This window comes from Chiloscyllium punctatum, chromosome 10 (assembly GCF_047496795.1).
Source record: "Chiloscyllium punctatum isolate Juve2018m chromosome 10, sChiPun1.3, whole genome shotgun sequence".
NCBI lineage: Eukaryota > Metazoa > Chordata > Chondrichthyes > Orectolobiformes > Hemiscylliidae > Chiloscyllium > Chiloscyllium punctatum.
In genome coordinates this window covers 114,091,909-114,105,811 of record NC_092748.1, presented here as the reverse complement: position 1 = coordinate 114,105,811, position 13,903 = coordinate 114,091,909, and the positions used below count along the sequence as shown (strand labels likewise).

Genomic DNA, 13,903 nt, shown 5'->3' with positions numbered 1-13,903 from the left:
TCTTGATATATCTCTGTCTAAATCGTTCTGATCTGTACATCCTTGCCTGTACTGATGTGCCTGTACTGCTCGTAAACAAAGCTTTTCACTCTGCTTCAGTACATATGACAATAAATAAATCAATATCTCCTGTGGCTCATATACATGTCATTTTAATATTTAATTTTACTAAATTTCATATTTTGTTTGGTAATTCTCCTGTGAAGCAGATTTGGAAGATATGCCCTGCCAAAGGTGCTATGTAAATGTAAGTTTTTATTGAGTCAACTCAAAACAAAACAGAAAATGCCAGAAAGTAACAGCAGATCAGACAGTAACCAAGGAAAAAGGAAACCAGGGTGATATTTAAGAAATAATTTGGCTTTGTTTAAAGGCTTTTATCAATAAGACCCAAAACTCAGAATGTTTTCTTGCATTGTCCTTCAATCGATGAATGCGTATGTGCTGTTATGAGTAATTGAGACATTAGTAATAAAATGAATAGTTTCATACAAACATGATTTTATTACAAAAATAAAAAACATTACATGATTGTACAAGGTATCATAGAAGATTTGTGGTCCCAGCAGATCAGGAAGTAACTGATTATTGTTCTGACCTGATTTTAAACTAAGTTTCCAGTCGTACTGTTTATTCACATGAACAATTAATGGCCAATCTCTGGGCAATTAATTTACTTCCCAGTGCTATTATTGGATAAAAACATTACAAACAGCAAGATATTTTCCCCCTTTTTTCTCCTATAAAGTTTCTTCACTTCCAGTTTGGAGGGATATGGGCCGGGTGCTGGCAGGTGGGACTAGATTGGGTTGGGATATCTGGTCGGCATGGACAGGTTGAACCAAAGGGTCTGTTTCCATGCTGTACATCTCTATGACTATGACTCTATGACTTCCACCCATCCACCTCCTCTTTCTAAAGACACTGATTGCTGGCTGCAGTGTCATTCCCAGGGATGAGATATTCATTCACATGGGAGCCTGTGTGACTGACAACCGGGGAATCAACTGAAAGGTGCATCAGAGCAAAGTTTGCTCTGGCCAAATTTGGACATTTCCGGAGGAGGATCAGAAATGGACACTCTGCAACATTGCCTTTAATGATTTTTCTGAAGTCCACGGGCTATTTGTTTAAACATACTGACATTTTAATTTTTGGCTGATGTGTTGCACAACAATTTCAAGAGCTGACCAATGCATAGCCGGAAGGACACCAGCAAAATTGATCAGGGTGCCAATGTGATTGTACTGAGACAAGTTATACGTACAAACGCAAGAAACAGGAGCTAATGTAGATCATTTGGCCCCTTGAGCCTGCTCTGCCGTTTCACCAGATCATGCTCATCTGTTTGTATTCTGAATACCAAAAATGCCTGATTCCTTTGCCCAGCAGGAATGTATCGATTTCAACCTTACAAATATTGAGTAACCCCATCTTCATTATCGTCTGAGGTAGTCAGTCCCTAAGTCACACAACACTCTGAGAAAGAAGAGTCTCCTCATCTCATTCCTCAGTAATCCCTAATTTTAAAACAGTGCCTCCAGTTCTGGAGTTACCCAATGAGGAAGCATTCTTTTCACATTCACCTTGTCAATGACACTCAGAATCTTGTACTGTTCAGTATATATGTACTGATTTAGGACAAAGTGCACTACTATGGCCAGCTACACTCACTATTTTAACTGAGTCCCAGACACCAACATTTAATCAAGTCCGCAATAGTCTCTCTTTTTTTAAGTAAATAATGTCGTAAATGCTTCTGTGGTTACAGACGTGAAAGAAAACCAGAGAGTGGAAAAGCTAATCCTTTATTAACCCTTGGAACGAAGTTTTAGGTCTTCTAATATTCCTCACGGTCAAGTTCAGCACTGTCAATACCAACTTCTTCATAATCTTTCTCTAGGGCTGCCAAATCATCACGGGCCTCTGAGAATTCCCCTTCTTCCATCCCCTCACCCACGTACCAATGTACAAAGGCGCGTTTGGCGTACATCAGATCGAACTTGTGATTGAGACGAGCCCAAGCTTCAGCGATAGCTGTGCTGTTACTCAACATACACACGGCACGCAGCACCTTGGCCAAGTCCCCACCAGGTACCACAGTTGGAGGCTGGTAATTGATGCCAACCTTGAAACCAGTTGGACACCAGTCAACAAATCTAATGGACCGTTTGGTCTTGATGGAGGCAATAGCAGAATTGACATCTTTTGGCACCACGTCCCCTCGATACAGCATACTTACAGCCATGTACTTGCCATTGCGAGGGTCACATTTGACCATCTGGTTCGCTGGCTCAAAACAAGCGTTGGTGAGCTGGGCCACAGAGAGTTGCTCATGGTAAGCCTTCTCAGCAGAGATGACAGGCGCGTAGGCAATCAGAGGAAAATGGATACGTGGATATGGAACCAAGTTGGTCTGAAATTCTACAAGGTCAACATTCAAAGCACCTTCAAAGCGAAGGGAGCATGTAATACAGGACACAACCTGAGCAAGCAGCCGGTTCAGGTTGGTGTAGGTCGGACGTTCAACATCCAAATTTCTGCGGCAAATGTCGTAAAGGGCTTCATTGTCTGCGATGAAGCAACAGTCTGAATGTTCAAGGGTGGTGTGCGTTGTGAGGATGGCATTGTAGGGTTCAACCACAGCTGTTGAAATCTGAGGAGCTGGATAGATGGTAAATTCAAACTTGGTTTTTTTGCCATAGTCAACGGTAAGACATTGCATCAATAGGGAAGTGAAACCAGAACCGGTGCCTCCACCAAAGCTGTGGAACAAGAGGAAACCCTGGAGTCCAGTGCAATCATCAGCCTGCAAGAAATTGGATATATGCTAGATTAACCTAGATTAACTTACACTGAGATTCAAAATACAGCAATGTTAAGTGTACAGGCAAAATTCTTGTTAATTTCTTCTGGTGGGAAATGTTCTTAAAGAAGGAAGTAATGGAGAGACGTCAATGGACAATTTTGGAAAAGAAAAAAAACTATACATTTATGTAGTACCTTTTATGACCTCAGAGCATTCTGAAGCACCTTTCAAACAATTAAACAACTTTGAACATTAGAAACTGTTGCAATATTGGAAACATTACAACCAATTTCAGTACAGCAAGCTACAAGAAACAGCAATGAAACAATGTCCAGATAATCTTTTTTTTAAAGTTATTTTTGTTCCATTCTAGACATCAAAGGATAAAACTGAAATTTAATCTCTAAAAGCTAAAACAGAAATGAGGAGGAATTTGGCTGGGTTGCTGAATATATTAAAATCTGAGTTATGGGGAGGGCGTAGGTAGCAAAGTGGTTTGAAGGCTACAACCAGAGTGAGCAATGATCTTAGTGAATGGTACAGCAGGCTCAATGGGCTGAACAGCCTACTTCTGCTCTCTGTTCTTCTAACATTATGTCATCAGCTGTTAATAAATTGGAATGTCCTGAGATCATGAAAGTGCTCTGGACATGTTAGGCTCTTTACTCTCATAACAGCCATCAACGATTTATTTCTTTCAGTTATTAGTTCCCTGTGGCCAAAAGTGAAGACCAACCTCCAGACTGATAGCAATAAATCCTTCAGCAAAAAAAAAGGAGCAATTTACTTAGTTGAACCTTTACCACAATGTAACAACATCTCACTTTTGCACTGAAAATGTTTAACAAACATCTCCATTCTCTTGCTTCCTTCCATGTTGCTCCTGACTGAGAAATCTAAGACGCCACTGCAAGAAATAAAGAGTCAATATGAAGTCCATGACAATACCATGGGTTGCATGATGACCTTCTTTCCCTGTTTCCTAAAGAGGTTCTTCACCTGTCCTTCTCCCCTTCCTAGGTATGACTGAGAATTCACCAAGGAGTGCGGAGGGCAGAGGAGGAACACTCTTGAGTTCATATCTTTAATGCATTTAGTGATATTGAACTTGAGCCTCTGGCATTGCATTAAACATAGTCAATTCACCAAAGATGCTCAGACAGTAGCTTCCAAATCCACGGCCACTTTCCACCTAGAAGGACAAGGACAGCAGATATAAGGGAAGATCATCACCTTCAGGTTCTCCTCCAAGCCACTCACCATCCTGATTTGGAAACATATCACCGTGCCTTCAGTGTTGCTGGCTCAAAATCCTGAAGTTCCCTTCTCTAATGGCATTGTGGGTCAACCCACAGCAGGTAGAATGCAGTGGTTCAAGAAGGCTGCTCACCACCACCTTCTCAAGGGGCAACTAGGGACGGGCAATAAATACTGGCCCAGCCAGCGACGTCCACATCTCACAAAATGAATGAATGAAGAAAACCCCTTACCAGTTTGCGTATTCTGTCCAGCGCCAGATCAACGATCTCTCTGCCGATGGTGTAGTGCCCACGAGCATAATTGTTGGCAGCATCTTCCTTGCCAGTGATGAGCTGCTCAGGGTGGAATAGCTGCCGATAGGTACCAGTACGTATCTCATCTAGAGTGAAGAGTAATAATTTTTCAGGATCCAGTTTATCTTTGTTTGGCTTTTCGGTCCATCAAAAAGCTGAACTGAAAGGAAGGGTCTGGTGGGATTTGGGCCGGGTGCTGGCTGGTGTGACTAGATTGGGTTCGGATATCTGGTCGGCATGGACGGGTTAGTCCGAAGGGTCTGTTTCCATGCTGTACATCTCTATGACTCTATGACTATGGCAGTAAAAGTGGAAGAAAATGGAAGCTCTAAAATTCAAGCATTTCCATCGCTATCATTAAGCACAGAACTTTCACGTTATCAATCAACCTGATGATCACCCAAATTTCTGGGTCAGAAATTTTAAATATTATTGGGTAGGACGAATGCTTACACTTGAGGGAATTCAAGTCTAGTCTGTTCAAGTTAATAACTTTCTCCAGTGTTTGTATGTTTCAATCATTTTATAATGTTTTGAATGTGTCCTTTGTGTACACAATCCTGAACAGACATTTTGTAGTGGCGCTATCTCTAGATCTGCTATATGGATCATCTGTGACGCAAGTATTTTGGATTAGTGTTCTAAATCGTTCTGCCACTTAATGTTTAGGAAAAGAAATAAAGGCTTGAAATTAAAATCGTCATCAAGAATCAGTTTTCATTAGACTTACCAATCACAGTTGGCTCTAAGTCAATAAACAGAGCTCGTGGGACAAGTTTTCCGACACCTGTCTCACTGAAGAAAGTAGTGTAGGAGTTATCTGCAGCTCCATAAGTCCAGTCCCTGGGCATCTGCCCATCAGGCTGGATACCGTGTTCTAAACAGTACAACTCCCAGCAGGCATTGCCTATCTGGACACCAGCCTGGCCAATGTGGATGGAAATACATTCACGCTATGGAACAAGAAGTGCAAATATCAGTTAAGTCAAAGCACAAATCACAGTAATCCTAATTAATTAAATGAGATTTATAATCCAAAAATATTTTGATTATGTAATGTAAGAAAAATGTTAAGGTGGTTCACCACTCAGATTAATAATGGTGGATAGCAAGTCTGACATTTCGCTAGACTATTAATCTGGTGACCCAGATTTGAGACCCACCATTGCAGATGGTGGAATTTGAATTCAATAAAAGAATCTGGAATTAAAAGTCTAATGATGACCATGAAACTATTGTTGATTGTTGGAAAAAACCCACAGTTTCACTCGTGTCCTTCAGGGAAGTGAACTGCTGTCCTAATTGATCTGGCCTACGTGACTCCAGACCCACAGCAATGTGACTGACTCTTCACTGCCCTCTGGGCAATTGGAGATGGGCAATAAATTCTCGCCTAGTCAGCGATGCTCTCATCCTGTGAATGGAATTTTAAAAAGCTATCATCCAGTTTCAGTGGTAATGGGGAAGTAAAACGTACTGTTGGCCTTTATTTCAAAGAAAATGGAGGCTAAAAATAGCGAAGTTTTGTTAAAACTATAAGAAAAATTCATTAGACTACACTGGGAATACTGTGAACAGTCTTAAAAGCCTAGAAAATAGGTTTACAAAGTTAAAAATCACACAACATCAGGTTAAAGTCCAACAGGTTTAATTGGAAGTACAGTAGCGCCTCGACTTACGAACTTAATATGTTCCGGGACCCGGTTTGCAAACCGAAAAGTTCGCGAACTGAAGCAATTTTCCCATTATTCGGATATTTCCGGAGTCTTTTCTCTTTTTTGTCTCTTGGAGGTTGGTGATGCCACGAGAAAATGATCCAGAGAAACTTGTTTTTTCCTTTGTTGCAGAATTTTCCGAAAATGGGACATTACATTGTCATTTAAAATGTTCGCCTTCGTTCGTGCCTTGAATTTCGTACGTATGTTGAAGCAAAATTTTACGTCCAGTCCTGTTCGTAAACTGATTTGTTCGAGAACGGGGTCGTTCATATGTCAAGGCGCTACTGTACTAGCTTTCGGTGTGCTGCTCCTTCATCAGGTGGTTGAGAAGTATAAGATTGTAAGACACAGAATTTATAGCAAAAGTTTACAGTGTGATGTAACTGAAAGTATATATTTAAAAAGACCTTGGTTGACCTTGGCTCATCTGTTAGAATGACCACGTTGGTTTCAATTCTTTCATATGTAAATTGCAAAACCTTTTTTTAGAAGTTACATTTTCAAGTGAACTTTAACAATTGGTGTCTGTCAGCCCAGATAATGTATTGAAGGTGTGAGTTCCCCTGTGCAATACTGTCTGTGCCACATTGTTTAGACTGATTCTAATCTAAAAAAATGAATTTACAGAATCGTACATGGATTCATGCAGTTTTTGAGTGAAGTAAAATGTAACTCTTCGAGAACAAACTCACTCCATAAACGTGTGTGTGTGTGTGGTGTGAGGTGGGGGTAGTTTATAAATGTCTGTCATAGAGTGAGTGCATGTGTGTGAGTGTGAGTATAAATGGGTATAGGTCTGTGAGAGGTTGCATGTGTGTGTGTAGAAGTGTGTGTGTATGTGTGAAAGCTAGTGCTTCCAATTAAACCTGTTAGACTATAACCTGGTGTTGTGTGATTTTTAACTTTGAACACCCCAGTCCAACACCGGCACCTCCAAATCTAGAAAATAGGTGCAGGAGTAGGGCATTGGTCCCTTCAAACCTGCTCCATCATTCTATATGATCATGGCTAATCATCCAACTCAATCGAGTCGTGAGTTCATGGAATGCCCTGCCAGTAGCAGTGGTGGACTCTCCCTCTTTATGGGCATTTAAATGGGCATTGGATATGCATATGGAGGATAGTGGGCTAGTGTAGGTTAGGTGGGCTTGGATTGGTGCAACATCGAGGGTCAAAGGGCCTGTACTGCGCTGGATTTTTCTATGTTTTATGTTATCTCCTATCCTTGTTTTCCCCCATACACTTTGATCCCTTCAGCTCTATGAACTATATCTAACTCCTTCTTGAAAACATTCACTATTTTGGCCACAACGACTTTCTTTGGCAGAGAATTCCACAGGGTCACCAACTTCTGATAAAAAAAACTTCATCTCATCTCCCCATATACTTAGGTAAAAACAAGGACTGCAGATGCTGGAAACTAGAGTCTGGATTAGAGTGGTGCCGGAAAAGCACAGCAGGTCAGGTAGCATCAGTGACCCCTGGGTCCGGACTCCCCAGTCATCAGGAACAATCTTCCTATGTTTACACTGTCTAGTTCCTGTTAGAATTTTATAAGTTTCTATGAGACCCTCCTCATTCTTCTACACCCCTGTGAATATAGTCCCAATCCCTCCAGTCTGTCTTCATACATCAGTCCTGTTATTGTAGGAACCTTTGTTACACTCACTTCATAGTCAGAACTGCCTTCCTTGCATAAGGAGACCATCACTGCAAGAATTGCTCCAGGTATGGTCTCACCAAGGCATTGTACAATTACGGCAAAATCTGTGCTTCTGTATGCAAATTGTCTTGCTGTGAATACCAATATACTATTTGCCTTCCACGCTGCCTGCTGCACCTGCATGCTTACTTTCAGCAGTCTTAGTTCCGTTATCGAAAGAAAGATATTCTGGAATTGAGGGCAGTTCAGAGAAGGTTCACTAAGTTCATTCCAGATGTGGAAGGATTTTCTTGTGAGGGAAAGTTGAGCTGATTGGGTCTGTACTCATTCGAGTTAAGAAGAATGAGAGGAGATCTTACTGAAAGGTTCAAGATTCTTAGGAGTTTAGATCAGAGTGGCACTCGTATTCAGATTTTCTTCTCCTCGGATGCTGCCTGACCTGCTGTGCTTTTCCAGCACCACACTGATCAAAACTCTGGTTTTCAGCATTTGCAGTTCTCACTGTTGCCTCAAGATTCTTAGGAGTCTTGCAATGATAGATGTAGAGAGGGCTATTTCACTTTGTGGGAGAGCCTAGGACCAGAGGACATAATCTCAGAATAAGAGGCTGTCCATTTAAGGAAGAGATGATGAGGAATTTCTTCTCTCAGAAGGTAGTGAATGTGGCATTATTTACTTCAGAGATCTGTCAAGACTGACTCATTAAGTATATATAAGGGTGAGTAAACAGATTTGTACTCAATACGGGAATCTCAGGTTATGGGGATAAGGCAGGAAAGTAGAGTTGAAAATTATCAAATCAGCCTTAAACTCACTGAATAGTGGAACAGACCTGCTCCTGCATCTCATGATCTTTCTAGATAAGTAATTTACAAAATTAATACTGTAATCAAGCAGAAAATTCTAAAAAGGGCTGAAGAATTTCTCTTCTGATACACAGCAGCACAAAGATTAGCACTGCTGCCTCACAGCGCCAGGGACCAGGGTTCAGTTTCACCCTCGGGCAACTGTGTGTGGAGTTTGCACACTTGCCATGTCTGCACGTGTTTCCTTTGGGTGCTCAGCTTTCCTCCCACAGTCCAAAAATGTGCAGGATAAGTGGATTGGCCATGATACATTGTTCCATAGTGCAGGCTAGGTGGGAAATGTAGTGTTACAGTGATAGGGTAGGAGTGTGGGTCAGGTGGGATGCTCTTTGGAGGGTCAGTGTGACTTGATGGGATAAATGGCCTGTTTCCACACTGTAGGGATTAGCGGGTTTTGAGAAGATTTGTAGCTCAGGTTGCGGTTCTGGAGGTAAATTTACTCAGTGAGCTGGAAAGTTCGTTTTCAGACATTTCGTCACCATACTAGGTAACATCATCAGTGAGCTCTGGTGAAGCACTGGTGTTATGACCCGCTTTCTATTTATGTGTTTGGATTTCCTTGGGTTGGTGGTGTCATTTCCTGTGGTGATGTCATTTCCTGTTCTTTTTCTCAAGGGGTGGTAAATGGAGTCCAAGTCAAGGTGTTTGTTGATACAGTTCTGGTTGGAATACCATGCTTCTAGGAATTCTCATATCTGTCTTTGTTTGGCTTGTCCTAGGATGGATGTGTTGTCCTAATCGAAGTGGTGTCTTTCCTCATCTGTGTGTAAGGATAGTAGTGATAGTGGGTTATATCTTTTTGTGGCTAGTTGATGTTCATGTATCCTGGTGGCTAGGTTTTTGCCTGTTTGTCCAATGTAGTGTTTGTTACAGTTCCTGCAAAGTATTTTGTAAATGACATTCGTTTTGCTTGTTGTCTGGATATGGTCTTTTAAGTTCATTAGCTGCTGCTTTAGTGTGTTGGTGGGTTTGTGGGCTACCATGATGCCAAGAGGTCTGAGTAGCCTGGCAGTCATTTCTGAGATGTCTGATGTAGGGGAGGGTGGCTTGAATTTCTGGAGATGTTTCGTCAATTTGTTTGGGTTTGTTGCTGAGAAATCAGCAGACTGTGTTCATTGGGTACCCGTTCTTTTTGAATATACTGTATAAGTTATTTTCCTCTGCTCTTCATAATTCCTCTGTGCTGCAGTGTGTGGTGGCTCATTGAAATAATGTTCTAATGCAGCTTCGTTTGTAGGTGTTGGGATGATTGCTTCTGTAGTTCAGTATTTGGTCTGTATGTGTTGTTTTCCTGTAGACGCTGGTTTGAAGTTCCCCATTGGCTGTGCACTCGACTGTGACATCTAGGAATGGCAGTTTGTTGTTGTTTTCCTCCTGTTTAATGAATTTTATGCCAGTAAGGATATTATTGATGGCCTTGAAGGTTTCCTCTAATTTTCTTCTTGGTCATCCATGTAGCGGACCCAAGGTTTGGGTTGGATGGTTGGCAGAGCTGTTTGTTCACGCCTCTGCATTACTGCCTCTGCTAAGAACCCTGATATCAGAGATCCCATGGCTGTTCTGTTGGTTTGTCTGTAGATTTTGTTGTTGAAGGTGAAGTGAGTGGTAAGGCATATGTCCACTAGCTTGACGATGTTGTCCTTACTGATGAAGTTTGTGGTGTTTGGTGTATTTGTCTTTGGGTCTTCTAATAGTGTAGTCAGTGTTTCCTTGGCCAGGTTGATGTTGATGGATGTGAACAGGGCTGTTACATCAAAGGAGACCAATATTTCATCCTCTTCTATCTTGGTGTCTTTGGCATTCAGGAATTCTTGGGTGGAGTGAATGGAGTAGTGTGAGTCTTCTACAAAGTGTTTTAGTCTTTGGTGTAGCTCCTTGGCTAATCTGTACATTAGCGTTCCAGGTAGTGAGACTATGGGTCTGAGGGGTGATCCTGGTTTGTAAATTTTGGGTGATCCTAGAAGCATGGTGTGCTGGATCCATCTGGTTTCATTTTTTGGAAGTCTGTCTTGTTTAATTCTCCATATTTCTTAAGTGTTTTGAGTAGGGCAGTGATTCGAATTTCTAGTTGTAGGGTTGGGTCTACTGCCACCTGTTGGTAAGTGTCGGTATCTGCAAGCAGTGCATTCACTTTCTCAACATAGTCTGTTCAGTTTAAAATGACTGTCAAGCGTCCTTTGTCTGTAGGTAGGATAACAATGTTTTTATCTTTTTTTTGAGTCCTCCTAGTGCTTTCCTTTCTTGTGTATTGAGTGTGTGTCCTTCCTTTATCCTGCTTAATGTTGGTGCAACTGTCTGTCTGATGGTTTGTTGGGTTTCTTCTGTGAGTTTGTTGTCTTTCAGTGTTGTTTCTAATACTGCTAAGAAATGTTTCTTGTTGTAGTTTAATCCTCTTACTAAGACGGCTTTTCAGTGTCTGTTAAGGGTGGGTCAGATAAGTTTTTTTTAACCATGCTTCTAGATTGTCTGTGTTGTTATTTTGTGTGAGTTCGCCCACTATCACTAGTATCCTTACAGATGAAGAAGGACACCACTTTGACTGGGACAACACATCCATCCTACGACAAGTCAAACAGAGATACTCACAAGAATTCCTAGAAGCATGGCATTCCAAATGGAAGTATTAACAAACACATCAACTTGGACCCCATTTATCACCCTCTGAGAAAAAGAACAGGAAATGACATCACCACAGAAAATAACACCACTGCAGGAATAACACCGCCAACCCAAGGAAACCTGAACGCATAAATAGAAAGTAGGCTATAACACCAGTGCTTCATCCGGAGGCTCACTGACGAACTTATCTAGTATGGTGACGGAATGTCTGAAAACGAACCTTCCAGCTCAGCGAGCAAACTTACATCCATTGTAGGGATTGTATGAGGGCAACTCCAGTCTATAATGTTAAAAATAAGGTTTCAGTAAATATGATTTATTGTTAAACCAAGATTTTGAACATAAAAATATATTATTTTAGCAATCCAAAATAATACTGGCGGAAAGCAATAATAAAAATAATTTCTTCTAGCATGCCTCACATATACTTACAGGGTTGTCATAAAGAGTTGACAAATATTCAGCCGTTAATGCTTTAATGCAATAAACCATTGGTATTTACTGCCAGAGTAAGGTATACAAAATTTAGGTCATGCATCAAGTCTACTATTTGAATTTGCTTAATGACTGAGCCCGGACAGTCCTCAGTAGTAAATAATTCCACAGATTCACTACATTAGAGAAGAAAATTCTCTTCATCTGTGTTAAATAGACAACCCCTTACTCTGAGAATATGCTCTCTATAAAAAAAAACACAGAAAACAGGAGCAGGAATAGGTTATTCTGTCATCAAGATCTGCCATTCAACAAGACCATGGATGATCCTCTCTCTTAAAGTCATATTCTCACTTTCTCTCCATATCCCTTGATCCCTTTAGCCCCTAGTTATTAATCAATCTATCAATTCATCTGTTTTGTCTGTCCAATGACTTGGCTTCCACAGCCTTCTGTGGTACAGAATTCCACAAGATCACCATTGTCCGTGTGAAGACATTTCTAATCGCAATCCGAAATGGTTTACCATTTATCCTAACCCTGCGACCACTTGGATCTGGATCTTCATCCTTGACCAGAGTTAATATCATCCAGTCTGTCCAACCTTGTCAGAGTTTTATGCATTTCAATAAGATCCTCTCTCGTTTTTCTAAACTCCAGTGAATATAGGTCCATTTGACCCAATCTCTCTTCACGACAAATCTTCGTGCCAGCTCAAGAATCAGCTTGGTAAACCATTGCTGCATTCTCTTCAGAACATAAGGTCTAGAAGCAGGACTAAGCAATTCAGCCCTTTGAGCTTTCTCCACTATTTCATATGATCATGGCTGATCTAATCTTGGCCTCAACTCCATTTTCTTGCCCACTCTTCAATGCACTATTAATTAAAAATCTATTTCCTCCTTAAATTTACTCAATGTCCCAGCTTTCACTGCACTCTGAGGTAGTGAATTCCACGGATTCACAACCTTTTGAGAGAAATAATTTTTATCTCTGTTTTAAATCTAAGACTACGACCCCTAGATTGTCCCATAGAAAGAAACATTCTTTCTATGTCTACTTTGTCAATTCCCTTTAGCCCTTATTTGCCTCAATTAGATCTTGTCTCATCTTTCTAAATTCCAGAGAGTATTGGCCTAAACTACTCAGTAAGACAACCCCCTCATCTCTAGAATTAATCTAGTGAACTTCCTCTAAACTACCTCCAACACAACATCCATTCTCAAGTAGAGAGACTAAAATTGTGTGCAATTATCTCCAGTTGTGGTCTCACTAGTGCCTTGTACAGTTGCATTTATGGCAAGTATATCTTAGATGGTGATCAAATCTGCACACAATATTCCAGATGTGAGCTCACGAGGGCCCAGCACAGCTGCATTAAGACTTCATTCCTCCTGTGTCAAACCCTCTCACAACAAAGGGCAACATACCATTTTCATTCAAACTGCTTACTGCATCTGCATGCTTGCTTTCAAGTGACTGGTGTACCAGGACACCCAGGTCCCTTTGTATATCAACATTTCTCAATCTATCACCATTTAAATACTTTGCTATTCTGTTTTTCTGACCAAATGGAAAATTTCATACTTATCAATAGGATGCATCTGCCATGCTTTTGCCATTTTACTCAGTTTGTCTAAATTGCCCTGAAGCCATTTACATCCTCATAACCACTCTCAAACTCATCTGATTCTGTATCATCAGCAAATGTGGAAATATTACATTTGAATCCCTCAACCATATCATTAACAAGAAGACACTGAACATAATGAACAACTTAAACTTTGTTTCTGAGTTGCTTTGTGGAGTGATTTTGTGTCTGCTGAGTTGCTGGTCCAGTGAAGGTATGTACCTGTAAACTAACAGTTAATTAGTATTAATGGAGCAGAATATACCACTGTAACAATTTCTGCAGTTAAACTAAGGGAAAAGATCCTGTTAATGATACATCTGTACTGATCTCTGCAGTGTCACACAAACTGAATTTCCTGTTTCCACTCTGTATATTCTATCACACCAAACCCATGTTCATTATTTCTATATCCCTTTCTTTTGCCTCTTGGCTCCTTCTCCTCTGTCTCCTCCTATTCCTGTCTATCAGCCATAATACGTTTTCTCGTCTCTTTTTGGATATTCTGCTCCACCCAACCCTATTCAACTCAACATTACTTCTTGTCCTCCTGACACCATTCTCAGCTTGAACTCACCTTGAATACACTGATAGCTACCTTTTGTGTTGG

General features: G+C 40.9%; 1 protein-coding gene across 1 annotated transcript; it reads right to left on the bottom strand.

The window, feature by feature from the left end:
* Positions 1–1,840: 1,840 nt before the first annotated feature.
* Positions 1,841–7,450, bottom strand: LOC140481812 (tubulin alpha-3 chain-like). The gene is made up of 4 exons (XM_072578336.1): positions 7,430–7,450; positions 5,093–5,315; positions 4,300–4,448; positions 1,841–2,809 (listed from the first exon to the last, which is right to left on the bottom strand). The coding sequence occupies exons 1-4, from the start codon at positions 7,448–7,450 to the stop codon at positions 1,841–1,843; spliced, it is 1,362 nt and encodes a 453-aa protein (XP_072434437.1).
* Positions 7,451–13,903: the final 6,453 nt, after the last annotated feature.